General features: G+C 41.6%; 1 protein-coding gene across 1 annotated transcript in view; it reads left to right on the forward strand.

Annotated features, from left to right (window-relative positions):
- RO60 (Ro60, Y RNA binding protein) overlaps window positions 1-27,070 on the forward strand; it is an 837,759-nt gene that overhangs the window by 751,163 nt on the left and 59,526 nt on the right. The window contains exons 8-9 of the mRNA XM_044086777.1: window positions 16,536-16,649; window positions 16,749-16,895. Of these exons, the coding sequence (XP_043942712.1) occupies window positions 16,536-16,649; window positions 16,749-16,895 (261 nt within the window). The remainder of the gene's footprint in view (window positions 1-16,535; window positions 16,650-16,748; window positions 16,896-27,070) is intronic.

The following is a 27,070-nucleotide window of genomic DNA, read 5'->3' on the forward strand; positions in this document are numbered from 1 at the left end:
AGGGTTTAGCTATTTTAAGCAAATCAGTACATTGTGCTCTACCACTTCAACCTGCATTTGGGTCCTGAAAGTGCATGTTCAGAGCAGAAAGAAGTTTATGACTTTACTGCCCTCCCTAGCTTATAAGAGACTGACCAATTATGAGGTTTTGGATTGGAGTGCACCCAGTTACTGTAGCACTATATACTTAGGTTTAAGCCCCTTAAAGGAGTATTCATCTCTCAATCTCTGTAAATGACCTGCTATATGAACAATTTGTGAGTGGCATGCTGCATTTGGAAATGCTTTCAGTAGTCTCTCACAAGGACATAGTTAACTAGCAAAGACCAGAGGGCTACAAGAGTTAATCTGCCTCAAACTATGCAATGTTTGACTGACAATGACTGGATATATTTTAAGTGATGTATAATGTGTGCAACTACAATTGTGTCAACATGATTTGTAATGTATAATGTTTGCAAATGAAAATTTCATTATGGTGTTTTCATTTATATAAATGTAAGATTGTCTATGTCATATGTGATAATTTAATAAAGATGTTTCTTTAAAAAAAAAAGTGAATCAGAACTCCAGGCAGCTGTTATGATCTGCTGAAAGAGTCATCAAGTTGAGCCTGTCCTCCTTCGGTATAATATGTACTAGACAGCATGTAACCCTTATTCCCCTGTAAAATGGTTAACAATTTTCTTTTCTTTAACATGATAGTACAGTGATTGATTGAATATATCTGTGCAATAGTTTGGCACTGTAGTCCATATGATCATAAATCTCTCAACATCTTGAGTTAACTTGCCCGTAACCTCACAGAATTGTACAAAAAAACTTTAGATAATCCACATTGGAACCATAAATTGATTCCAAAACCTAATGACTGTGCTTTGTAGGAAACCTTTCCAAGTCTCATCTCCTAGCTTCTTATTAAATGCTGTCCAACAGTCTTTGCCTTAATTTATGTCTGGAACAGTAAAATCAATGCCTCACCCATTGTTTATATAGTGTACATGCCTGGTGGCAATTTTAGCCTTCTATAATATAATTAATACCATGAGATACTTATGTGGGATGTTCAGTACTCGTACATTTACAGTAACCGCCTCTAGCATTCACTCATCAGTACATTCTTAAAACTTTAAACAACTCTACTGCTCAAAGCACTGTCATACCTGCCTCTGAAATGTGTACTTCTGGTATTCCTCAAGGCATGTTGTGTGGTCTATTGCCTGACAGTGTCAATGTGCCAGACTGCACAACAAACCATTCCAAAAGCTGACCTTAACAATAACGAATAAAGCAAACTAACACTGGTTAAACAAATCAAACTTTTGTAACTCCTACTTAAGAGGTGAGTTTCTTGTGTTTATTGATGTTTGTGTCAGACTTCTTTGTGTGAAAAAATATATTTGTACTCCTATGCCTGTTACTATCTATGTGGACGAAAGCCACACAGCCTATCTATTGTTCAGTTTGCTGAACATCCACGTATGTCTCCTTTGTCTTTTGTGGGGAAAAGCAGTCAAACATGTTCACCACAATAATGTTAGCAGCAAAAGATTGCTGAGCTGGTTTCATATGCATCTCCTCTGGGTGGGTGGATCTGAGTCACGCTTGCTTTTTGGACTCTTCAAGCGGGGATTCAGATCTACATCTGGTATGGCCACAGATTTCCTGGTTTATGTGCTGTGCTTCAGTCACTCCACAGTCCCTGGTTTAGCATCTTCAGTATGTGTGGGGTTGGGGGGTGGTGAGGCTTTTGAAAAAAAAGTTTTTTACAAGTCTGTTCCATATTTAGCATCTTCAGTATGTGTGGGGTTGGGAGGGGTGTCACTTCAGTTAACGCAGATTCTATGTGCAAGGAAAAATTCAGTTTCTGCTGAAGGCATGTTACATGAAACCAATCTAACGCCTCTAAACTGCCTAGTTTTCCCTCTGTGCTGATCTGCTGAAGTTCTTACAGGTTTCCACAGGTCTGGATTTCAGCCCTATGGACTGAAGAACTTCCTTAACCTCCAGTATAAAGTCAGTCCTGCCGAATATACATTGCAGCTGCACGTTTGCTGCAATAGGGTTACCAAAAAAACACAAACATATATATTTTAATTAGTGCTAGAGCTTACTCGAAATGCTGATAATAGAGTTAGCTTCCCAATCACCCACAAAGGAGAGTCCCCAGTGGAACAGGGATATATGGTTTAATTTATCCTCTGTTTTGCTCCAGATTAATATATTTCTCTCTAAAACTCTTGCATTCATCTTTTTTGGTGCAAGCTGTGACTTATCACCATGCATTAGGAGAGGATCTAAACTTCATAGAGGTCACTAATGTCTGGTGTAACCTGGACAAGAGAGCTGATCCCATTGTAGATGACTTATGTCCCTCTGCTGCATTGGGAATGTATGGAGCTCACCTTGGCTTATCATTGTTTCAGATAAAGTGATCCTGTCTGGAGAGGATGATGTTCATCGTGTTTCACTGTTGCAGTCATTACACTTGGGTTATCCTGCTGACAGGCTACCCGTAGTCGTCCAGAATTCCAAAGTCTTGGTCCGGCATCGGTTGCTGTCGCCTCTTCCCTGACAGTAGTGCGCCAGGGGTATATAAGATGCAGCCAATGCCATTTTCTTCAGTCTTTCTTGCCGCGCGGTGACGAAGCAAAAGTAGTTCGCAAGTGCCGGTCAGCCGACTCCTGAGATTTTCAAATTCGAATTTCAGATCCGAAGTTTTCATTAAAGCTAAGTACCCCATTGGGGAAACTTTTTTCTTGCTCCAGACCGATGTCAGAAAAAGTTAACAGTTGTATTTCTTGTGGGAAGCAAATACCTTATAAGGATTTTCACTCTTACTGTATTCCTTGCCTAGGCCCTGACCACGACGTTGCTTGTTGTCGGTTTTGTGCTAGATTTAACCAACGCACTATTAAGTGTCGGAACGATTTTGCCTTTCATTACTTTGGCCACAGGTTCAATTATACAATGCCGGCGGAACAGCCGACGACCGGAGTCTATAAAAAACGCAAGGATAAAGACAAGGACAGGCATTTGAGGTCGGAACAGCTGATGACTGGAGTCTATAAAAAACGCAAGGATAAAGACAAGGACAGGCATTCGAGGTCCAAAACCAACGATGAGGCTTCCTCTAAGCTAGTCGTTGGTTCGCCGGTTCTCAGTGAGGCGCTTTCGCAGCCCCTGACACCCGCTACTTCAGAGCCACAGGCCGCTTCCGACTCCCACGTGGAGCCGACTGGGCCTCTGGAAACTCAAGGTATTGGATCCTCGGAAACTATACCCTCAGATGGGTCTGGAGCCGCTGTGCAGGCATCGGCTTCTGAGGGTGTTTTCAGACCTGCACAGTTATATGTAAAGCCATCTTCAGCTTCAAAGCCAAAGTCTAAAGCAGCTCTAAAGACAAAGAAGCAAGTACAGCATTCTACAGGACAGACTTCCATGCCTAAAAAACAGATGCTCAAAGTGGCTGAAGACCTTATTACTTTGATCAGGGGTTCCCATCCCCCTCCTGATAAGAGGCCTAGGCAAGAGACAGACTATGAATCTTCAGATCAGGTTTCCATTTCCTCTGATTCCTCCTCTGATCAGGAATACTCTCTTCCTCCCTATGAGGATTCTGATGCTGAAGAATCTATTCCTTCAGCTTCTCCTCCTGAGGATTACTGTTCTGGGGAAACCCTGCATACTATGAGGGAGCACTTTCATTGGGAGAACCAGGATTATTCAGAATCCAAGAAAAGGCTCAGAGATTTTCTTTTACTTCCTCAGCACAGGCCCTTTGCTGTTCCTCCTGTTCTGGACATTGTAGATAATGTTTTTTCAGAGTCTGGCCTGTCTCCAGACTCTATATCCCCAGCACCCGTTAAGCCAGACAGGTACTACAGGGTTCCAGACTCTCATAAATTTCTATATAAAAACCCTGCTGCTGACCCTGAAACTATATCTCAGGGTCCCAAAGGGGTCAAGGCTTCCACTGCAAAAAACCCTGTTCCCTCTGATAGGGATTCTAGAGCACATGACAGATGGGGGAAAATTTACACTTCTGATACCTTGGCTGTAAGGGCTTTAAATTGTCAGTTTCATATGCTTAAATATCAGCAATACTTAATGTCACTGTTGAAACAGAAAATGTTGACAAATTCTGAATGTGCTGAAAACAAGGAAATGCAGGATTTATTGCATGCAGCTGAACAGGTGGGAAAACATACTTTGCAATGTGGTTTTCATTCTTTGGAGGCTTCTTGAAGGGCCGCTGTAACGGGTTCTGTTATTAGGAAGCATGCTTGGTTAAAGGAACAGAATCTGCATGATCATGTTAAAGCAAAATTATTAGATGCTCCATTACAGCATGATACTTTGTTTGGTGTTAAGGCAGAAGAGGTGTTGAAGAAAATGGAGGATAAAGCGAAATCTATGCAGACAGTTAAGGATTTCTTACAGGTACAGCCACCCAGATTTAGCAGGAACTGGCCTTCTAAAAATTGGTCCTTTCCAGTGTCTGATAGGCCACAAAGAGGCAGATACAGGCACCCAAGAGGCAGATCCCAGCCCCAAGGCTCATACAGGCCTAAACAATGGGGTGCTTCTACCTCCAGAAGCGGAGAAGACAAATCTCAACCTTGTAGGAAACAACCCCAGTGACTTTCCTCTACCAGTACCAAGCACTTATCTTTTGAACACTCCCTTGGGGGAAAATTAGCACTTTTTTCACAAAACTGGCACATGAGCACCCAGGACAAATGGGTCTTGAATATAGTGTCTCAGGGTTACAGGTTCCATTTTCACACCCTGCCTAAGGCAAAAGGCATGCCAGACCTGCCACACAATCAATGGGAAGAGGCACAAAAGCAAGTTTCATCCCTCATGGACATGAGGGCCATTCAGCAAGTACCACTACAGGAGCAGGGACAAGGATTTTACTCACGTCTTTTCTTGGTACCCAGAAAGGACAAAGCCTGGAGACCAATACTGGACCTGTCTATTCTAAACACTTTTCTGGCCGTTCCAGAATTCAAAATGTTGACTCTGCAGCAGCTTCTGCCCATGCTGGGCAAGAAGGCTTTGTAACCTTGGACTTAAAGGAGGCATACCTGCATGTCCCAATCAGACAATCTTGCAGAAGATACCTCAGATTCATAACTGGCTCAATGCACTGCCAATTCTCTGCACTGCCCTTTGGCTTATCTACTGCGCCCAGGGTCTTCACAATATGCCTGGCACCAGTCATTGCTGTTTGCAGACAGAGGAATACAAATATATCCCTACTTGGACGACTGCCTTATTCAAGCAGAGAACAAGGACATTCTACTAAAGCATCTGGCGTTTGTAAAAAGATTGCTAATCTGCCTAGGGTACACAGTAAACGAAAATAAATCAAAACTAGTACCCTCTCAAGAGATAATATTCCTGGGTGCAAGCTTAAATACAACTGCCCAGATGGCCTATCTGACGCCAGACAAACAAAGGCAACTGACTTCTTACTTCGAAATGTTGGCAACAAAAACCCAGTTATCTGCAAGAAAAATTCTGCAGGCTTTGGGCTTCATGGCATCCTGCATTCTGTTAATTCCATATGCAAGACTGCATATGAGGAAGCTTCAATGGTATCTAAAAAGTGTTTGGACTCAACATTGCCACAGCCTGGAAAAACTTATTACCCTCATTCCCTGCCTGCAACAGGAGTTTCGATGGTGGGCACAGGCCTGTCACCACAACAAGGGACAGCCTTTCACTCTACCCACTGCCAGGCAGACAATAACAACAGATGCATCAGATTATGCCAGGGGGGCCCACATGGCAGGAAAATGTATTCAGGGCACATGGCCCACGAGCCAAATGCATCTTCATGTCAATCTAAAAGAAATGCTGGCTGTGCAGAATGCCCTGACAGCTTTCAAGGATCTACTTCATCCAGGACAACTACTGATAAAGACGGACAGTACTACAGTCATGTGGTACATAAACAAGCAGGGAGGCACGCATTCCTACCCCCTCTGCAGACAAGCCATGAATTTGTGAGACACAGCATTGACTTGTCAAGTACACCTGCAAGCACAATTCCTGCCAGGAAAGACAAATACTATGGCAGATGAACTAAGCAGAAACCTCATGGATCCTCACAAGTGGAAACTAGATCCACAAATCTTCAGCATAATAACAAGGAAATGGGGATGCCCAGACATAGATCTATTTGCCTCACCTCACAACTGCCAACTATAGAGATTCTGTACAAGGACTTATCACAAGCTAGCATGGAATGTGGATGCTCTATCATTCAGCTGGAAAAACCTTACAGTATATGCCTTTCCTCCACTACCTCTCCTCCCCAAGGTACTCCTAAAGGTCAGACAAGAGAAGCCAAAAATGATCTTGATTGCCCCAGACTGGCCACGCCAGCACTGGTACCCAATCCTAAAGAGCTTGTGTCAAGGCCCAGCTTGGACGTTACTTCATATTCCTCATTTACTGACCCAACAAAGCAATCAGATACTGCACAGCCAACTCAGAACTCTAAATCTGTCTGCATGGCGGATAATGTAACCTTTCAGGACACACCTCTCTCTAAAGCAGTTATGGATGTTATTCTGGAGGCCAGGAGGCGCAGCACCAGAAAATCATATGCAGAAAAATGGAAGAGATTTTGTGCTTGGAACCAGGCACAAGGAATTCACATGCTTGTACCAAATATTCCTCAGATTTTACAATACCTAACTGAGATGCTGGACAAAGGCCTATCCTTTTCATCAATTAAGATCCATGCCTCCTGCCATTTCAGCTCATTACAATACGGACCCGCCTGTTTTTTCACATCCATTACTAAGGCAGTACCTCAGAGGGGCCAAAAGCATTAGACCCCCAAGAAGAGCACCAATACCTGCATGGGACCTCAACTTTGTCTTGGAAAAGCTCACACTGCCTCCTTTTGAGCCAGCCAATACAGCCGAGATAAAATACTTATCATGGAAAACAGCTCTGCTCCTAGCAATAACTTCAGCAAGAAGAGTCTCAGAGTTACAGGCATTAATGGCTGTGGAACCTTTCATCATTTTCCATCCAGACAGGGTTTCTCTAAGGACAAACCCTACATTTATGCCTAAGAACATTATCTAGTGTGGCTCTTAATCAAACCATTCCTTTGCCTACATTTTATCCAAATCCCCAGAATAAAGGGGAGAGACTTCTGCATTCTTTGGACATGCACAGAAGCTACGCTTCTACTTGGACAAAGCTAAAGCTTTCAGAAAGACTGAACAACTTTTAGTGGCATATGCTGCAGGATCACAAGGAAAGGCTATCTCAAAGCAGACTATTTCAGAATGGATAGGACACTGCATTTGTTTCTGCTATTCACAACATGGCAAATCAGTGCCTAAGGGCATTAGGCCACATTCGACCAGGGCAGCAGCCGCCTCAGTAGCCTTCCTCAGAGGAGTACCAACCAAGGATATTTTGGAGGCTGCAAAATGGACTTCAGTGCACACTTTTACAAAGCACTACCACTTGCCTCTTTACTCTAAATCCAGAGCAGGCTTTGCCACTGCAGTTCTGCAGGGCCTTATAGCCACTCCTAATTCTATTTAGACCCAGCCAGCCAGCCTCAGCTTTGGGATTCAACCCAAGTGTAATGACTGCAACAGTGAAACACGATGAACATAGTACAGTTGTGTACCTACCATAAATGTAGATGTTCGAGTGTATTCACTGTTGCAGTCCAGGTTGCCCACCCTCCATCCCCTCTTTCTTTGCTGGGACTTATCTATACCTTTCTATCTTATACAACCTGTGTGGTGTATTTGCTTGTAGATGAAGGTATTGTTTTTATTTTACTGTATGTTATTATTAGCAATATGTGTTGCCTACCTGTTTGGGGGCACCTGACAACTGGGGCAAGAAAAACTGAAGAAAATGGCGTCGGCTGCATCTTGTATACCCCTGGCGCACTGACATCAGGGCAGAGGCGACAGCAACCGACGCCGGACCAAGACTTTGGAATTCTGGACGACTGCGGGTAGCCTGCCAGCAGGATAACCCAAGTGTAATGACTGCAACAGTGAATACACTCAAACATCTACATTTATGGTAGGTACACAACTGTACTTTCCATATCATGTGGCTGAAGTTTTGAGCACTCTTTGTAATCTTAAGGTTTTAGATGGAAATCTGTTTATAGGGTCCCACTTTGATTATTCTGACAACCAATCTGTCTTGTACATCTGCACTTATGCCCTCTGTGCAGAGTTCATGTGTCTCAAAGATAAAGGCATCATTCCATAAGAAATTCACCGAGACAAACAAATGTGCTGGCGTACTCACCAAACAATTCCTCCTGTCTTCTCTTGGAATTGTAGGATGTTCATCGTGCATACAGCTGCAGTCATAACAGATGGGTTCTCCTGCCGTCAGGCGGGTCCTCAGTCGGCCGAATTCCAAAGTCTAGGTCCGGCGTCGGTTGTCATCGCTTCTTCCCTGATGTCAGTGCGACAGGGGTATAAAAGAACGCCATTTTCTTCAGTCTTTCTTGCCGCACGGTGCCGGTCGGCCAGCTCCTGAGATTACGACAAAATTTGGAAACCGAAGTCTTCTTAAAAGCTAAGTACCCCGTTGGGGAAACTTTTCTTGCCTCAGACCGATGTCAGACAAAGTTAATAATTGTATTTCTTGTGGGAAGCAAATACCGCATAAGGATTTCCATTCCCTCTGTATACCTTGTTTAGGCCCAGACCACGACGTCTCGGTCTGTCGCTTTTGTGCTACATTCAACAAATGCACTATTAAGCGTCGGGCGGAGTTCGCCCAGCATTTTTTTGGGAAAGCATTTAACTATACTATGTCGTCGGATACTCAGACTCCGGTTTTGTCTAAAAAACGCAGAGACAAGGACCGACACTCGAGGTCCGCGGCCTCTACCGACACCACGCCAAAGCCGACTACACGTGGTCCGGTTCTCAGCGAGGCGCCTACGCAGCCCCTGATTACCGACGACATCTTTGGCGGTGTCTCCTGTACCCGAGGTCGCAGGCTCCTCGGCCCACACCCTGACTACAGATACCGAAGCCACTCTTGGCGTTGAAACACAGAATGCGGACAGGTCCACCTCCACTCAAGGTGTCTTCAGACCTTCCTCTTCTTTCTCCATCAAGGCTTTCACCAAGTCTAAAGCAACCATGCACCCTAAGAGACCAGCTACACAGGGCCCATCTCCAGGCCCCATGCCTAAGAAACAGATGCTTAAAATGGCTGAGGATTTAATTTCTCTAATCAGAGGTTCTCAGCCACCTCCGGACAAAAGGCCCAGAGTGGAGGAAGATTCCCCCTCCTCTGATCAGGTCTCCATTATTTCAGAACACACTGATGATCAGGAACAGTCTTACTCCTCTTTTGAAGACTCTGATACAGAGGAGTCTATTCCTTCTGTATCCCCCCCTGAGGATTACTCATTTGGGGAAACTTTGCATACCTTAAGGGAACACTTCCACTGGGAAGGCCAGGATTATTCAGATTCCAAGAAAAGGCTCAGGGAATTTCTTTTGTTACCCCAGCACAGGCCTCTGGCTATACCTCCTGTCTTGGACATCCTAGATGATGTTTACTCGGAGGCCTGCCTTAACCCGGACTCTCTACCTCCAGCTCCAGTTAAGCCTGACAGGTACTACAGGGTTCCTGACTCACACCAATTTCTGTACAAAAGCCATGCTGCTGACCTAGAAACCATCTCACAGGGGCCCAAGGGAGTTAAGGCCTCCATTGCCAAAAATCCATTGCCTTCCGAGAGAGATTCCAGATCCTTAGAAAGGTGGGGAAAAAAGGTATATACCTCGGCTACCTTATCCATGAGGGCCTTAAACTGTCAGTTTCATATGCTAAAATACCAACAGTTTCTGTTATCTCAATTGAAAAGTAAAATGTCACAACCTGAACAACCAGACTTGAAGGAGTTGCAGGATTTGATGCATAGTGCAGAACAAGTGGGTAAGCAAACCTTACAATGTGGTTTTGATGCTCTAGAGGCCTCATGTAGAGCCACTGTTACAGGCTCAGTCATACGTAGACATGCCTGGCTCAAGGAACAAGCCTTGCCTGATCATGTCAAAGCTAAATTACTAGACGCCCCTCTTCAAAAGGATGTACTATTTGGGGCAAATGCTGAGGAAGTATTACGGAAAATGGAGGAAAAGGCTAAATCAATGCAAACTGTGAAAGAATTTCTGCAGGTTCAACCCCCACGTTTTAGTAGAAATTGGCCTTCCAAAAACTGGTCCTTTCCTGCCACAGACAGACCCCAAAGAGGCAGATACAGGCACCCGAGGGGCAGAGGACAATCACTAGGATCGTACAGAGGCAGACAATGGCAAGCTCCTACACAGAGGTGGTGAGGACAACTCGCAATCTTTAAGAAAGCAAACACAATGACTTTCCCCTTTGCATGCCAACCAGGTCTCAAATGGCAGCCCCCTTAGGAGGAAAGCTGGCACTATTCTCAAAAAATTGGCATGTTGTCACAAAGGACAAATGGATCCTGGACATTATAAACAGAGGCTACAAATTCCATTTTCATACCCTTCCAAAAATGAGAGGCATGCCAAACCTGCCACACAATCAAAGGGCAGAGGCACAAAAGCAAATTTCAGATCTTATAAACATGAAAGCTATTCAAGAGGTACCTACACACGAACAAGGTCAAGGTTTTTATTCCAGGCTATTTCTGGTGCCAAGGAAGGGAAAAGATTGGAGACCTATTTTGGATCTTTCCATCCTAAACACATTCCTACTCGTACCAAAATTCAAGATGCTCACTCTACAGCAACTACTTCCCATGCTGGGCAAGGAGTCTTGGCTGGTAACATTGGACCTCAAGGAGGCATACCTGCATGTCCCAATCAGACAAAATTGCAGAAGATACCTCAGATTTCTTGCAGGTTCAACCCATTATCAATTCTCTGCATTGCCCTTTGGCTTATCTACCGCGCCCAAAGTATTCACGAAATGCCTGGCATCAGTAATTGCCTACTGCAGACTTCAAGGGATACAAATATGCCCTTATTTGGACGACTGCCTGATCTAAGCGGACAGCAAGCACATTCTTCTGAAACATCTGGCTTATGTAATAATGTTATTAAACTCTCTGGGATACACAGTCAACAAAGAGAAATCAAGGCTAATACCCTCTCGGAAGATAATTTTCCTGGGTGCCAATTTGGACACAAACACCCAGATGGCCTACCTCACGCCAGAGAAGCAGGGGCAACTAATTCAATATTTCAGAAAACTGGCAAATTGCACCAGGCTGACTGCAAGGAAAATCCTGCAGGCTCTGGGATTCATGGCATCTTGCATCTTACTAATCCCATGTGCAAAGCTGCATATGAGAAAACTACAGTGGTACCTAAAAAACATATGGTCTCAACACAACCACAGTTTGGAAACAATAATACCACTAATTCCATGTCTGCAAAAGGAATTTCTGTGGTGGGCTCAAGCATGTCAAACAAACACAGGTCTTCCATTCAGCAAGCCTCAAGCAAATCAAGTCATCACAACAGACGCCTCGGACTACGCCTGGGGGGCGCACATGACAGACCGGTGCATTCAGGGCAAATGGTCCCAAAAAGAAAAGCACCTTCACATCAATCAAAAAAAAATGCTAGCAGTAATAAATGCTATTATAGCTTTCAAGGACCTTCTACGACCAGGTCAACGATTGATAAGAACGGACAACACCACAGTTATGTGGTACATAAACAAGCAGGGAGGAACACATTCTTATCCCCTATGCAGACTGGCCATGTCACTTTGGAACATGGCCATGGACTTACAAATGGAACTACAAGCACAGTACTTGCCAGGCAAGGAAAACACGCTGGCAGACAACCTAAGCAGGAATATGACAGATCCACACGAATGGAAGTTGCATCCAAAAGTTTTTACAGAAATAATCCAAGAATGGGGAAGGCCAGACATGGATCTCTTTGCCTCCCACAAAAATCATCAATTGACAAAATTCTGCTCAAGGATCTTCCATCCAAAGGCCTGGAGAGTGGACGCTCTCTTTCAGTTGGACATCAATGACAGTTTATGCCTTCCCCTCTCCTCTGCTGCCCAAAGTCCTATTGAAGACCAGAGCAGACAGACCAAAGATGATCCTCATTGCTCCGGACTGGCCAAGGCAACACTGGTACCCACTCCTGAGGAGCCTGACGCATTCCCCACCATGGACCCTGCCTCTAATGCCTCTTCTTCTGACTCAGCACATCTTCAAAACTCTTCACAGTCAGCTAAAAACACTCAATCTAGCCGCATGGAAGATTCCTTAGCATCACAGCAGGCCCTACTCTCCAAGGAGGTGCAGGATGTCATTTTGGAGGCCAGAAGGCCATCAACTAGAAAAGCTTACTCCGCAAAATGGAAACGTTTTTGTCTGGAATGAGAAAAAGGGCCAGAACCCTGGAAAACTGAATTTACCTCAAATACTACAATATTTGGCTGAACTGCTAAGCAGTGGACTTTCGTTCTCCTCCATCAAAATCCATGCCTCAGCCATTTCTGCAGAATACAACACTGATCCACCTTTATTCTCTCACCCTCTATTAAGACAGTTCCTCGGAGGGGCTAAGAATTTAAGACCTCCAAGGAAACAACCAATACCTGCTTGGGATCTTAATTTCATTCTGGAAAAACTGACTTTGCCCCCTTTTGAGCCAGCTGCCTCATCAGATTTGCAATATTTGTCCTGGAAAACAGCTTTCCTTCTGGCTATCACTTCAGCTCGTAGAGTTTCAGAACTACAGGCTCTCATGGCTGTCCAGCCTTTTATCATCTTCCATCAGGACAGAGTTTCCTTACGAACCAACCCGTCCTTTATGCCTAAAGTGGTATCCAGGGTAGCTTTAAATCAAGCCATACATTTACCTACTTTTTAATCCTAATCCTCAAAACAAAGGGGAGAGATTACTACATTCCTTGGACATCCACAGGCAACTACGTTATTATTTGGACAGAACAAAACCTTTCAGAAAATCAGAACAGCTCTTTGTGGCCTGTGCGGTAGGAGCTCAAGGAAAGCCAATTTCCAAACAGACAATCTCAAAATGGATAGCCCACTGCATACGCTTTTGCTATTCCTTTCATGGCAAAACTGTACCTAAAGGCATTAGAACTCATTCCACCAGGGCCACAGCCACCTCTGCAGCCTTCCTCAGAGGAGTTCCTACCAAGGATATTTTGGAAGCAGCCACTTGGAGTTCTGTGCATACCTTCTCCAAGCACTACAACCTACCATTATACTCCAAATCTAGAGCAGGCTTTGCCACTGCAGTCTTGCAGGGCATTTTGGCTCCTCCTACTTCCACCTAGTGCCTACCACCCCTTTCTTAGCTTTGGGATTCTACCCATCTGTTATGACTGCAGCTGTATGCACAATGAACATACTACAGTTTTGTACCTACCATAAATGTAGATGTTCGAGTGCTAATACAGCTGCAGTCCAGGTTTCCCTCCCTCCTTCCCCTCTAGGGGTATTCTTTTATGGTGTATTTGCTTGCAACTACTGTTTTTTGATTATATTGCATTGCATTATTACATAATTTTATGTATTGCCTTCCTTCTGGGGGCACCTGACATCTGGGGCAAGAAAAACTGAAGAAAATGGCGTCTGCTGGTTCTTTTATACCCCTGTCGCACTGACGTCAGGGAAGAAGCGACGACAACTGACGCCTGACCTAGACTTTGGAATTCGGCCGACCGAGGACCCGCCTGACGGCAGGAGAACCCATCTGTTATGACTGCAGCTGTATTAGCACTCGAACATCTACATTTATGGTAGGTACAAAACTGTACTTTCAGAAGTGGCATCTGCATGGCAAATACACTCTGGTAAGGGGAAAAATGTTCTCCATTTGGACTATTTGTACTCTGGTATTTCAGGATGCAGCCTTCTTGTTCTTTTTTCTTTGCCATCCTCTAGCTCCTCCCATTCTACTGCCATTCCTGCTTGGAATTCAGGTGACTTGTAAATGCACCATGGATGGCCCTTCACAGATTTCTTGTTTGCCCAACTTAAGATCGTCATTGCCCACTCACAGATTAACCACTGCTGTAAGACTGTATATGTTGTACTATCAGGGACATCTGTTGGTCATTTCCAAGCACCATCCCACCTCCCATTATCCAGTCTTAAATTTTCAGATAAATTGGGTCAGAATACTTGCATATTAATTATAAACAACTCTTCATTGTTTTTTTTTTTTTTATTGATTAACAAGAGTGTGCACTCTTAGTCATTTGGAGTGCACTGGTACTTTCAGGGTGTAGGCAGGCTGCTCTGAAAGACTGGGTTCAGTAATGGTATTTACCAGTATATGGCATGCTTGTCCTGCATGCAGGAGTTCAGTGAAAAAAAAATGCTAAATTGAAACAGAAAAGAGGCTCAACATAACCACTTATTAACCAAAGAGAGTCTTGTAATACAGCAGCTCATGTGATAAGACCGCGTATGATGTTCATATGAGGGAATCCTTCTCATTGTGTCGCAGATACCCTCCCATCATCCTCCTCTACAGTGAGAGTCCAAGTACACATCCTACAACTGCAGTTGGAGCTCCCTGTAAGTCAGGCAAGTACAGAGTTATATATTCTTGGAACAGTGTAGTGTCAAATTCACTGTTTTATTGATTAGCAGAAAGTGTGCTTCCTGAATGATTGGTGATGAACTGGAGGGCTATACACATGCCATATTAGTACTTGGTGTATTGCTGTAGCCATTGGGCACACTCAGGTGTGGGAGCTTTTGGGGAAAAAGGAATCCTGATTATAGTAGAAATAATAATCATCCTTGTCACAGCCGTGTTGTGGAAGGGGTCCAGTCATAGACCAACCAGTAAGGGTATAATAAGTATGTTATTTCAAGCTTATTTGATAACTGTTATGCTATGTGGTAAAGTCACTGCTTCTGAAAATGAACTGCTATGTAGTCTGCATTCATAAATGTACCAGAATGTAAACACGGGGACATAACTCTCTGTCCTTCTGTTTAAGTGCTGTACAGGGACATAACATCAGTTTGAATAGTTTTGGTGTTCGGCACAGCACACATGAGAAAAAAACATCATTGCAGTGCATAGGTCTTATCAGGGAGAAATCACATTGGCCTTCTCTGACATTAGAAAATCAACAGAAATTTTGTTTACAGGTAGGCACTACTATCCTGGTAAGATGGGAAAGCTGAATGTCCTTGAAAGCCATTGCACTTTTTTTCTTTTTTATATCATCAGTGGCCAGACAGATATATTCCTGATATTTTGACTTGGAATGTTATTTGGTTAGGTGATTATTAGACTAAGGTATTTTTCCGTTAACGGGGCAGCAGGCAAAATGTGAGGTTCATAAGTAGTAGTAGTAGTGAATCACGCTAATACAACTAAAGAAATCATTACAAAGATTAACAAGTTATTGACCACAGTGTGAGAGATTCCTAACTGAAGCTGTTAGAAAATGTTTTCACATACTGCCTATTTGCTCCACATTTTGAAGATGAAAATTTGAAAATTTGAGAGCTGTGGACAGGTTGTAACATCGTCCAAATAGAATGACTGGAGTCATAGTAGAAGCCAAATGTATAGAAACACAAATTGTCCCTAATTCCAGATCGGCACACTTATCTCTACACAGTTTTGCCTCTGTCCCTGATTTTTATGTGAACAGAGCCCAAGAGGTACAACAGCCAGAAATCCACATTATACTTTGTACAGTATGACATAACACCACACAAGTCAGATTCAGTAATATCTTTTGCAGTCTTTATTATTTTACAGAAACTTGCCTTTTGCGATTTGTTATATCCTTGATGACAGCACCGCTAGTCAAAGTAATTCAGAAGTAAAACAGAAGTCTGTCTTTGCAGCCTAAAATTGCATGGTCATGATGGTGTGCACACTTTGAAAGTTCATAGATTACAGTGTTTTAACCAAAATCACATTACAAACAGCCTTGTCTTGTGAATGGTAACGTAGTGATTCAGGCTTACATTCACAGTTGCCTCCCGCTAAACAGACATCCAGTACTGTGACAAAGTGCCAAACCCAAAAAAATAAGCAGCAGTGACTTCACATGAACTGCACATTTTGCCTGCTGGCCCATTAACAGAAAAGTATGAAGAATAATGACAGTTTTTTTTTTTTTTTTTTAATTTTAGCCCTCCATCCCAAGCTGAGAATCAAACACTATACCTTGCGTCTGTGAGGCAAACAATTAAACCATTATGCCAACCTCCAATTTTCCTGTTCTTTACTGCCTAACTGTGGTGACTGCCAAAAATACACTTTCCTTTGAATCATGCAGTCAATTAAGATTGTCCTTTGCAGACAAAACTGTTACACATTTAAAGCTATTTCTTGAAAACATTGGGCATATCTGATCACTGCAGATGATTTATTTGTAGGTGTTTATGTAGAGATACTGTTTTACCAATATTGTTTTATCTCGTATTCTTTACGTTAATGGAGGTGTTACATTTGTGTCCTGAATTATTCTCTTTTTAGGTTGTTTTGCGTACTGAGCAACATTCTACCGTAGTGGCATTTTCTAATAAAATGGTTCCATGCCCAGTCACTGCTAATATGAAACTTCAGGAAGTACTGAGAACAATGCAAATGGTAAGAGAAAGTATAATTCATTTTTGACTTTGAGTGCATTCAAGAATAAAGTACTTTTTGTGTTTGTTTCTAACAAAAGTTTTGCTTTTATTTTGATAGATTCCTATGGGAGGGACTGACTGCGCTCTCCCCATGCAATGGGCTCAAAAAACAAAGACACCTGCTGATGTTTTCATCGTGTTTACTGACAATGAAACCTATGCTGGAAAAATCCATCCCGCAGTAGCCCTGAGGAAGTACAGAACGGTAATAAGCTCAGTTTCACTTCTTAAACAGAAAGGTTGTCTACGTAATGATAATAGGAACTTCATTTTAATCTAATGGGAAAAAAGGACAATATCCTGTTTTCTTGTAAAGTTTCTTAATTGTTTTGGTTAACAAGAGCTGTATTATTTCCCTTCCTAAATACTTTGTAATAAGGGGTTGCAAGTTTGCTCTTTTTTTTTTTTTTTAATTGGGTTTAAGACAAAAAGTATGTACTGGTTTTGCAGAGGAGAAACAGAAAATGTAGCTGTCAACAAGGTGAATGAGTTCTATACACCAATGTGCAGATGAGTTAATTATTTGTTAGTAACGTGTTAAAATATAAAATGGTAAATCCTTAACAAGTATGTAGTAGGATTGCCATCCTATATCCTAGTTGAATATACAGTGTAAGCATAGTAACTTGAAATGAGAGTAGTTATTTTAAGTAGAAGGAAACACTAATAATGTGCATTTTAAAGGAGAATAGTGTCAATATATTTAAATGTCCTGCACACTTACATAGTTTCCATCCATATTTGTCGATCCCATTATCAGAAAGAGGCAGAGTTCCATAAAATGCATTAATTCTTACTATTTTTGCTGCCTACTGTGTTCCTGTAGCATGTAGAAAAGTACACCCCCATCCCAGCTTGATATGGCTGAGTGCAAGATGATTTTCCAGTCACCAGAATCCTTATGTCAGTGCATCTTTAAAAAAAAAATTGCATTTTTCTCCTAAATGCCAGCCCACATACATCACTGAGACAAATTTTCCTTCCTTCCTTTCTTCCTTAAGTGTAAGTACACCCACAAAATGACACATAAGCAATTGCACCAGGAGCCTAACTGGAAGCTGTCAAATGTCCTTATACTAACGCAAACTGTAGCCATGCAAACACTGCAAGTGTTATTCTGATGTTCATCGTGTTTCACTGTTGCAGTCATTACAATTGGGTTATCCTGCTGGCAGGCTACCCTCAGTCGGCCCGAATTCCAAAGTCTAGGTCCGGCGTTGGTTGTTGTCGCCTCTTCCCTGACGTCAGTGCGCCAGGGGTATAGTAGATGCAGCCGACGCCATTTTCTTCAGTCTTTCTTGCCGCGCGGTGCCCGAAGCAAAAGCAGTTTGCAAGTGCCGGTCGGCCGACCCCTGAGATTTTCAAAATCAAATTTCAGATCCGAAGTCTTCATTAAAGCTAAGTACCCCGTTGTGGAAACTTTTTTCTTGCTCCAGACCGATGTCAGAAAAAGTTAACAATTGTATTTCTTGTGGGTAGCAAATACCTTGTAAGGATTTTTCATTCTTACTGTATTCCTTGCCTAGGCCCTGACCACGACGTTACTAGCTGTCGGTTTTGTGCTAGATTTAACCAACGCACTATTAAGCGTCGGTACGATTTTGCCTTTCATTACTTTGGCCGAAGTTTCAATTATACAATGCCGTCGGAACAGCCGACGACCGGATTTTATAAAAAGCGCAAGGAAAAAGAAAAGGACAGGCATCCGAGGTCCAAAACCGACTATGAGGCTTCCGCTAGGCCTGTCGCTGGTTCTCAGTGAGGCGCTTTCGCAGCCCCTGATGCTTGCTACCTCAGAGCCACAGGCCGCTTCCGACTCCCACATGGAGCCAACTAGGCCGCTGGAAACTCAAGGTATTGGACACTCTGAAACTATTCCCTCGGATGGGTCCAGAGCCGCTGAGCAGGCATCGGCTTCTGTGTGTGTTTTCAGACCTACACAGTTATATGTAAAGCCAACCTCAGCTTCAAAGGCAAAGACTAAAGCAGCTCTAAAGACAAAGAAACAAGTACAGCATTCTCCTGGACAGACTTCCATGCCTAAAAAACAGATGCTTAAAATGGCCAAAGACCTAATTACTTTGATCAGAGGTTCCCATCCCCCTCCTGATAAGAGGCCTAGGCAAGAGATAGAATATGAATCTTCAGACCAGGTTTCCATTTCCTCTGATTCCTCTTCTGAACATGAATATTCCCTTCCTCCCTATGAGGATTCTGATGCTGAAGAATCCATCCTTTCAGCCTAGCCTCCTGAGGATTATTCTTTTGGGGAGACCCTGCATACTATGAGGGAGCATTTCCATTGGGAGAGCCAAGATTACTCTGAATCCAAGAAAAGACTCAGAGACTTCCTTTTATTATCCCAACACAGACCCCTTGATATTCCTCCTGTTTTAGACATTGTAGATGACTCTTTACCACCAGCTCCTGTAAAGCCAGACAGATACTACAGGGCTCCGGATTCACATAAATTTCTTTACAAAAACCCTGCTGCTGACCCAGAAACTATTTCTCAGGGTCCCAAGGGGGGGTCAAGGCTTCCACTGCAAAAAACCCTATTCCAAACAAACATTTAAGAGGGGTAGATGGACTTGATTTCTCTAGCCCTGTCTTATTAAGTGATAATAATGTTGTTAACATTTCTGGTTGTAACATCTCCAATGAAGAACTAACTGTACTGCAATATGGTCTTAAATTTGTTCCCACTGTCTTTCCTAGACACCATTTATTGAAACAAGAGCTCTTTAAATTTATTAGAAAACTTCATTTGAGATATTTTTTCTCAAATGATAGAAAAACATATGGTTATCATGAGCCGGTTTCTAATGTGATACATAGCGATACTGATGGTGATTCTAGTTTAGATAGCTATTATTCCTGTTTTTCTGATGACTTTCCATCTCCTTTATACTCTTCAGCTTATTCTATGCTTAACACTAAAGGTATTAATTTTCATAGCAAGTTTATTCCTCCATATAATAATTGTAATATTATACATTTTTCTGAAATGATTCATTTTTCATTGCAAGAATTGCTAAATGTATGTAGAAATGATAAAAAATTGTGTAATATGACTAAAAATGAATGGTTGGCTATGAAAAATCTTTCAAGTAGACATGATATTGTCATCAAAAAATCTGATAAGGGTAACAAAATTGTTATTTTGAATAATAAGCAATATCTAGACATGTGTATGGAACATCTAAATGATTCATTAACTTACGAAATTAGTGATTATGATAAATATGCAACAGCTTTTAAAGAATGTACTACTTTATTAGATAAGGGGGTTAGACTTGGATATATCTCTAAGGATGATTTTGATAAAAAGTTTTGTTTGGAGAATTGTAATTTAGCCACGTTTTACTGCCTGCCTAAGCTCCATAAAAATATGACTAATCCACCTGGACGTCCTATTGTTTCAGCTAGTAACTATTTTTGTCAAAATATAGGCATAATTGTCCATAATTATCTGTCATCTTATGTATTTAAGTTAGAATCCTACATTAGAGACTCTTTTGATTTCATTGATAAATTAAGTCATATCATTTGGACAGATAATATGTTTTGGATTAGTGTAGATGTTGTTAGTCTCTACACTAACATTAAACATTCTGATGGCTTGCAGGCATTATTTTATTTTTTGGGGGATAATCCTACCACCCACTATATTATGGACTTGACTTCCTTTTGTTTATCTAATAATTTCTTTAGTTTCAATCAATCTATTTACCATCAACTGAATGGGGCATCTTTTGCCCCCATGTATGCCAATCTTTTTATGGGTAAATTTGAGTTAGAATATGTATATACTAATAAATTCTATAAACATCATGTCTTGTGTTATTACCGCTACATAGATGATTTAATATTTCTTTGTAGCGGTGGTATTGAATATGTTCATGAGTTTTTCTCAGACCTTAATAATAATAAATATAATCTACGGTTTGATGGTTTACAATTTGGTGGTCAAGTCCATTTTCTAGATATTATGTTAACAGGTATATTGGGTGATCAAATTCATACTACAGTATATCGTAAGTTTATGGACGGTCATCAGTTCCTTTATGGCACTAGTTGCCATCCCCCTCATACTTTATCTGCTATTCCCTATGGAGAAATTATAAGATTATCCAGATTGTGTAATAATGAATTTGATTTAGAACAGAATATATATGATAGTATTATTATGTTCTTAAAAAGAGGATATAATATGGATATATTAGATTTCTGTATTAATAAATTAATGAATAAAACTAGCTCCATTAAAGGTAATAAATTGATTATTAGTAAAAATATGGAAATAAATAATTATTTGCCTTTTATTAATGAGGTTAGTTTTAATAGTAATTATAATAAATGTTCAAGGAGTTCTACACATGAAGTGCAAGATATTTATTTTGTCACTACATACAATTTATGTAGTGATAGAATTTGGAATATTATTAAATATTTTTGGAAATTTTTAATTTCAGATAAAAATCTTTATAAAATTTTCCCTGTTGTTCCTAAAATATCCTACAAAAGAGGCCAAAATTTATCTGATAAATTAATTAATACTTATTATATTTCTCCATTAGATAATATATATACAAATTTGATTACAAGTGTAATATATGTAAATTTATTAAACCATATTTTGACAATATTAATGGAATTCCATTTATTCCTAATAATAATTTTTCATGTAATTCTGTAGGGTCATTTATTGTGTTAGATGTCCCTGTAAATTATATTACATTGGTGAGACAAAAGAAAATTTAAAACTAGAATGCAAGAGCATGTTAGAGATATCAAAAAAGAGTACTAACTAGCCCTATTGCTGCACATTTTATGGAATGTCATAACAGTAATATAGAAATGTTTGAATGTTGTGTTTTAGAAAATATTTTCATTAGAAAAGGATGATAAATTAATTAAAATATTTTGTTATTTAAAGAAACTATTTATATTTTGAAGTATAATACTATGTCTCCTAATGGTTTGAATTTAGAAGTAAATTTAAAATGTTTATTATAAATTTGTGTGAATAGTATTGGCATCTTTTTTATAACTTAGATATTTCCTTTTTAAATGTTAATGTATATTTTTATTGGTTAATTGATTTAATTGTTTGATTAATTATGTTATATATTGGAGTGGGTGTGTGTTTGTAACTATACTCATTGAAGGCTATTATGCCGAGGCGCTAAGTTGCAATATATTTCTTTCATGAACTGGCGTTGTTTTGTAGGCTGCTGCCTTTGTTCTTTTTTGTTGTTTTTGTGAAAAAACCCTATTCCCTCTGATAGGGATTCAAGGGCCCTGGACAGATGGGGAAAAAAGATTTATACTTCTGCTACCTTGGCTGTAAGAGCTTTAAATTGTCAGTTTCATATGCTTAAATATCAGCAAGATCTTATGTCACTGCTTAAACAGAACATGTTGACAAATTCAGAATGTGCAGAAAACAAAGAAATGCATGATTAATTGCATGCAGCTGAACAAGTGGGAAAGCATACTTTGCAATGTGGTTTTGATTCTCTAGAGGCCCTTTGCAGGGCCGCAGTTACAGGTTCTGTCATTAGGAGGCATGCTTGGTTAAAAGAGCAGAACCTGCCTGATCATGTTAAACCAAAACTATTAGGTGCTCCATTACAACATGATACCTTGTTTGGTGTTAAAGCAGAAGTGTTGAAGAAAATGGAGGACAAAGCTAAATCTATGCAAACAGTGAAGGATTTCGTACAGGTACAGCCTCCTAGATTTAGCAGGAACTGGCCTACAAAGAATTGGTCCTTTCCAGTGTCAGGCCACAAAGAGGCAGATACAGACGCCCTAGAAGCAGATCACAGCCCCAAGGCTCATACAGGCCTAAGCAATGGGGTGCTTCTACCTCCAAAAGTGGAGAGGAAAAATCACAGCCATACAGGAAACAGTCTCAATGACTTTCCCCTACCAACATCAAGCACTTATCTTCTGGCTGCTCCTTTGGGGGGAAAACTAGCACTTTTCTCACAAAATTGGCACAGGATCACCCAGGACAAATGGGTTTTAAATATCGTATCTCAAGGCTACAGGTTCCACTTTCACACCCTGTCAAGGCCAAACGATATGCCAAACCTGCCACGCTTTCAATGGGCAGAGGCACAAAAGCAAGTTTTATCCCTCATGGACATGAAATCCATTCAACAAGTACCACAGCAAGAGCAGGGAATAGGATTTTACTCAAGGCTATTCTTGGTACCCAGAAAGGACAAAGCCTGGAGACCAATACTGGACCTGTCTATCCTAAACACATTCCTGGATATTCCAAAATTCAAAATGTTAACTCTGCAGCAGCTTCTGCCCATGCTGGGCAAGAAGGCTTGGCTTGTGACTTTAGACCTAAAAGAGGCATACCTGCATGTCCCTGTCAGACAATCATGCAGAAGATACCTCAGATTTATGGCTGGCTCAATGCACTACCAATTCTCTGCATTGCCCTTTGGCTTATCTACTGTGCCCAGGGTCTTCATAAAATGCCTGGCACCAGTGATTGCATTTTGCAGACAAAGAGGAATACAGATATATCCATACTTGGACGACTGCCTTATTCAAGCAGAGAACAAGGACACTCTACTACAGCATTTGGCGTTTGTAAAAAGGTTACTAACAGGTCTAGGCTACACAGTAAATGAAAAGAAATCAAAACTCATACCCTCTCAAGAGATAATATTCCTGGGTGCAAGCTTAAATACAACTGCCCAGATGGCTTATCTCACACCAGACATACAAAGACAACTGACTACTTATTTCAAAATGTTGGCAACAAAGTCCCAGTTATCTGCAAGAAAAATTCTGCAGGCGTTGGGCTTCATGGCATCCTGCATTCTACTAATTTTATATGCAAGACTGCATATGAGGAGACTTCAATGGTATCTTAAAAGTGTTTGGACTCAACATCGCAACAGCCTGGAAACAGTAATTACCCTCATTGCCTGCCTGCAACAGGAGTTTCAATGGTGGGCAAAAGCCGGTCACCTCAACACGGGACAGCCATTCACCATACCCGCAGCCAGGCAGACATTGACAACAGATGCATCAGATTATGCCTGGGAGGCCCATATGGCAGGAAGATGTATTCAGGGCACATGGTCCACAAGTCAAATGCATCTACATATCAATCAAAAAGAGATGCTTGCTGTACAGAATGCCCTGACAGCTTTCAAGGATCTACTTCATCCAGGCCAACTACTGATAAAGACGGACAATACTACAGTCATGTGGTACATAAACAAGCAGGGGGGCACACATTCCTACCCCTCTGCAGACTAGCCATGAACTTGTGGGACACAGCATTGACTTATCAAGTACATCTGCAAGCACAATTCCTGCCAGGAAGTATAAATACTCTGGCAGACAAACTAAGCAGAAACCTAATGGATCCCCACGAGTGGAAATTGGATCCACAAGTATTCAGCATGATAACAAAGAAGTGGGGATGCCCGGACATAGACGTGTTTGCCTCCCCTCACAACTACCTACTACAGAAATTCTGCACAAGGACTTATCACAAGCAAATATGGAAAGTGGATTCTCTGTCTTTCAGCTGGAAAAACCTAACAGTATATGCCTTTCCTCCTCTGCCTCTCCTTCCCAAGGTACTCCTCAAAGTCAGACTAGAAAAGCCAAAAATGATACTGATTGCATGGCCCCACCAGCACTGGTACCCAGTCCTAAAGAGCTTGTCTCAAAGTCCAGCTTGGACTTTACCTCAAATTCCTCACTTATTGACCCAACAAGACAGTCAGATACTGCACAGCCAACTCAGGACCTTGAACTTGGCAGCATGGCGGATACTGTAGCCATTCAAGACACACCTCTCTCAAAAGCAGTGATGGATGTTATTTTGGAGGCCAGGAGGCCTAGCACCAGAAAATCTCATGCAGAAAAATGGAAGAGATTCTGTGCCTGGAATCAGGCACAAGGCATTGACACGATGGTTCCAAATATTCTTCAGATTTTGCAATACTTAACTGAGATGCTGGATAAAGGCCTTTCCTTTTCATCAATTAAAATTCATGCCTCTGCCATTTCAGCTCATTACAATACAAATCCACCTATTTTTTTGCATCCATTACTAAAGTAGTACCTCAGAGGGGCCAAAAACATAACACCTCCAAGGAGAGCCCCAATACCTGCATGGGGCCTCAACTATGTCTTGGAAAAACTCACACTGCGTCTGTTTGAGCCAGCCTCTGCAGCTGATGTAAAATTCTTATCCTGGAAAACAGCTCTGCTCCTAGCAATAACCTCCGCTAGACGAGTCTCAGAGTTACAGGCACTCATGGCTGTGGAACCTTTTATTATTTTCCATCATGACAGTGTTTCTCTGAGGACAAACCCTACATTTATGCCTAAGGTAGTGTCCAATGTGGCCCTTAACCAAACAGTTAATTTGCCTACCTTTTACCCAAACCCACAAAATAAGGGTGAGAGACTTCTGCATTATTTGGACATTCACAGACAGCTGCACTTCTACTTGGACAGAACCAAAGCTTTCAGAAAGACTGAACAACTTCTAATGGCATATGCTGCAGGATCACAAGGAAAGCCTATCTCAAAACAGACTATTTAAAAGTGGATAGGCCAATGCATTCATTTCTGCTATTCTCAGCGTGGCAAATTAGTGCTTAAGGGTATTAGGCCACATTCAACCAGAGCAGCAGCCACTTCAGCAGCCTTCCTGAGAGGAGTACCAACCAAAGACATCTTAGAGGCTGAAACTTGGAGTTCAGTGCATACATTTACAAAGCACTATCACTTACCTCTCTATTCAAAATCCAGGGCAGGCTTTGTCACTGCAGTTCTACAGAGCCTGATAGCCTCTCCTAATCTATTTAGCACCAGCTTCCCAACCTTAGCTTTGGGATTCAACCCAATTGTAATGATTGCAACAGTGAAACACGATGAACATAGTACAGTTGTGTACCTACCATAAATGTAGATGTTCGAGTGTATTCACTGTTGCAGTCCAGGTTACCCTCCCACCATCCCCCTTTTTCTTTGCTGGGACTTATCTCTACTTCTCTATTCTATACAACCTATGTGGTGTATTTGCTTGTAGATGAAGGAAAAGTTGTTTTTTCTGTATGCATGCTTATTGGCATAATTTAGCCTACCTTTTTAGGGGCACCTGACATCTGGGGCAAGAAAAACTAAAGAAAGTGGTGTCGGCTGCATCTGTTATACCCCTGGCACACTGACGTCAGGGAAGAGGTGACAGCAACTGACGCCGGACCTAGACTTTGGAATTCGGGCCGACTGAGGGTAGCCTGCCAGCAGGATAACCCAGTTGTAATGACTGCAACAGTGAATACACTCGAACATCTACCTTTATGGTAGGTACACAACTGTACTTTCTGGAGCAGTTTTCTCTCTTTTTTTGTATGTAGTTAGCCTATTTACTGATCGTAACCTGCACATTGTGTCTGCCCTGGCAGTACACTGCCTGAAACTCGCGTCATTTTCCTGTCATCCCCCACTCAGTAGTGAGCTGTCATCCACGACTGAAAAGAGAGAGACACACACTGTTGTGATTTGCTGTGGCTGTCTTTTGAGTCCAAGTTCATTTTTTCCCTACTAATTTGGCTGCCTTTTTCAGTTACTGCACTGAAGAAATGTAGACCACAGAGACCTCATTTTCAACACTGACCAAAACAGTCTTTAAAATTAAGTTTGCATTGTTCATGTTAATTCTGTAAGTGAAAGGTGGAAAGGTCATTTTTCTGGCCACACCTCTGTGCCTCATATCCATATTTCTCAACTTTTTTGCTCAAGAGTTCTGGCCAAAGTCAGTGGGAATAGGTGGACAAATACCCAGAATCAGGGGCAGTTTTTAAATATTCCAATTCACTTAAAACGTTAGTAGAACATGCATTTTCTGAACAATAAAAAGTATGAAATGTCTGACATAATTGACTGTAATTCTCAGTGATTTACAAGAAAGTCAAAAATTTTACAAGGGACAGGCAAGAAGTAAAATCTGGATTTTCTGCAGAATTCTGGACTGTTGAAAGGTATGTTGTAACTTAAGAAAAAAGGACAGAGTCAAAAAAGGCTCAACATCGGGAGCATATTTTCCATATATACTAAGAAAGTTGCTAGAATAACAGGCTTTGCGTTGGTGTTCATTTCCTCACAAATGTGAAGTCTGAAATTCAAATATCTGCCTTTATTGGATGGTGAAGTGGTGCAGTGGTTGCATTGTTATCTCACAGCAAGAGGTCCTCCGGTTTGATTCTCAGCTGGGGTGCCTTCTGTGCGGAGTCTGCATGTCCACCCTGTGTTTGTGTGGGTTTCCTCCAGGTGCTCCGATTTCCTTCCACATTACAAAGACATGTATCTGGAGTGTTTCTT

The sequence above is a fragment of the Protopterus annectens genome, chromosome 10.part0 (genome assembly GCF_019279795.1).
Source record: "Protopterus annectens isolate FY-2018-M chromosome 10.part0, PAN1.0, whole genome shotgun sequence".
NCBI classification, from domain to species: Eukaryota; Metazoa; Chordata; order Ceratodontiformes; family Protopteridae; genus Protopterus; species Protopterus annectens.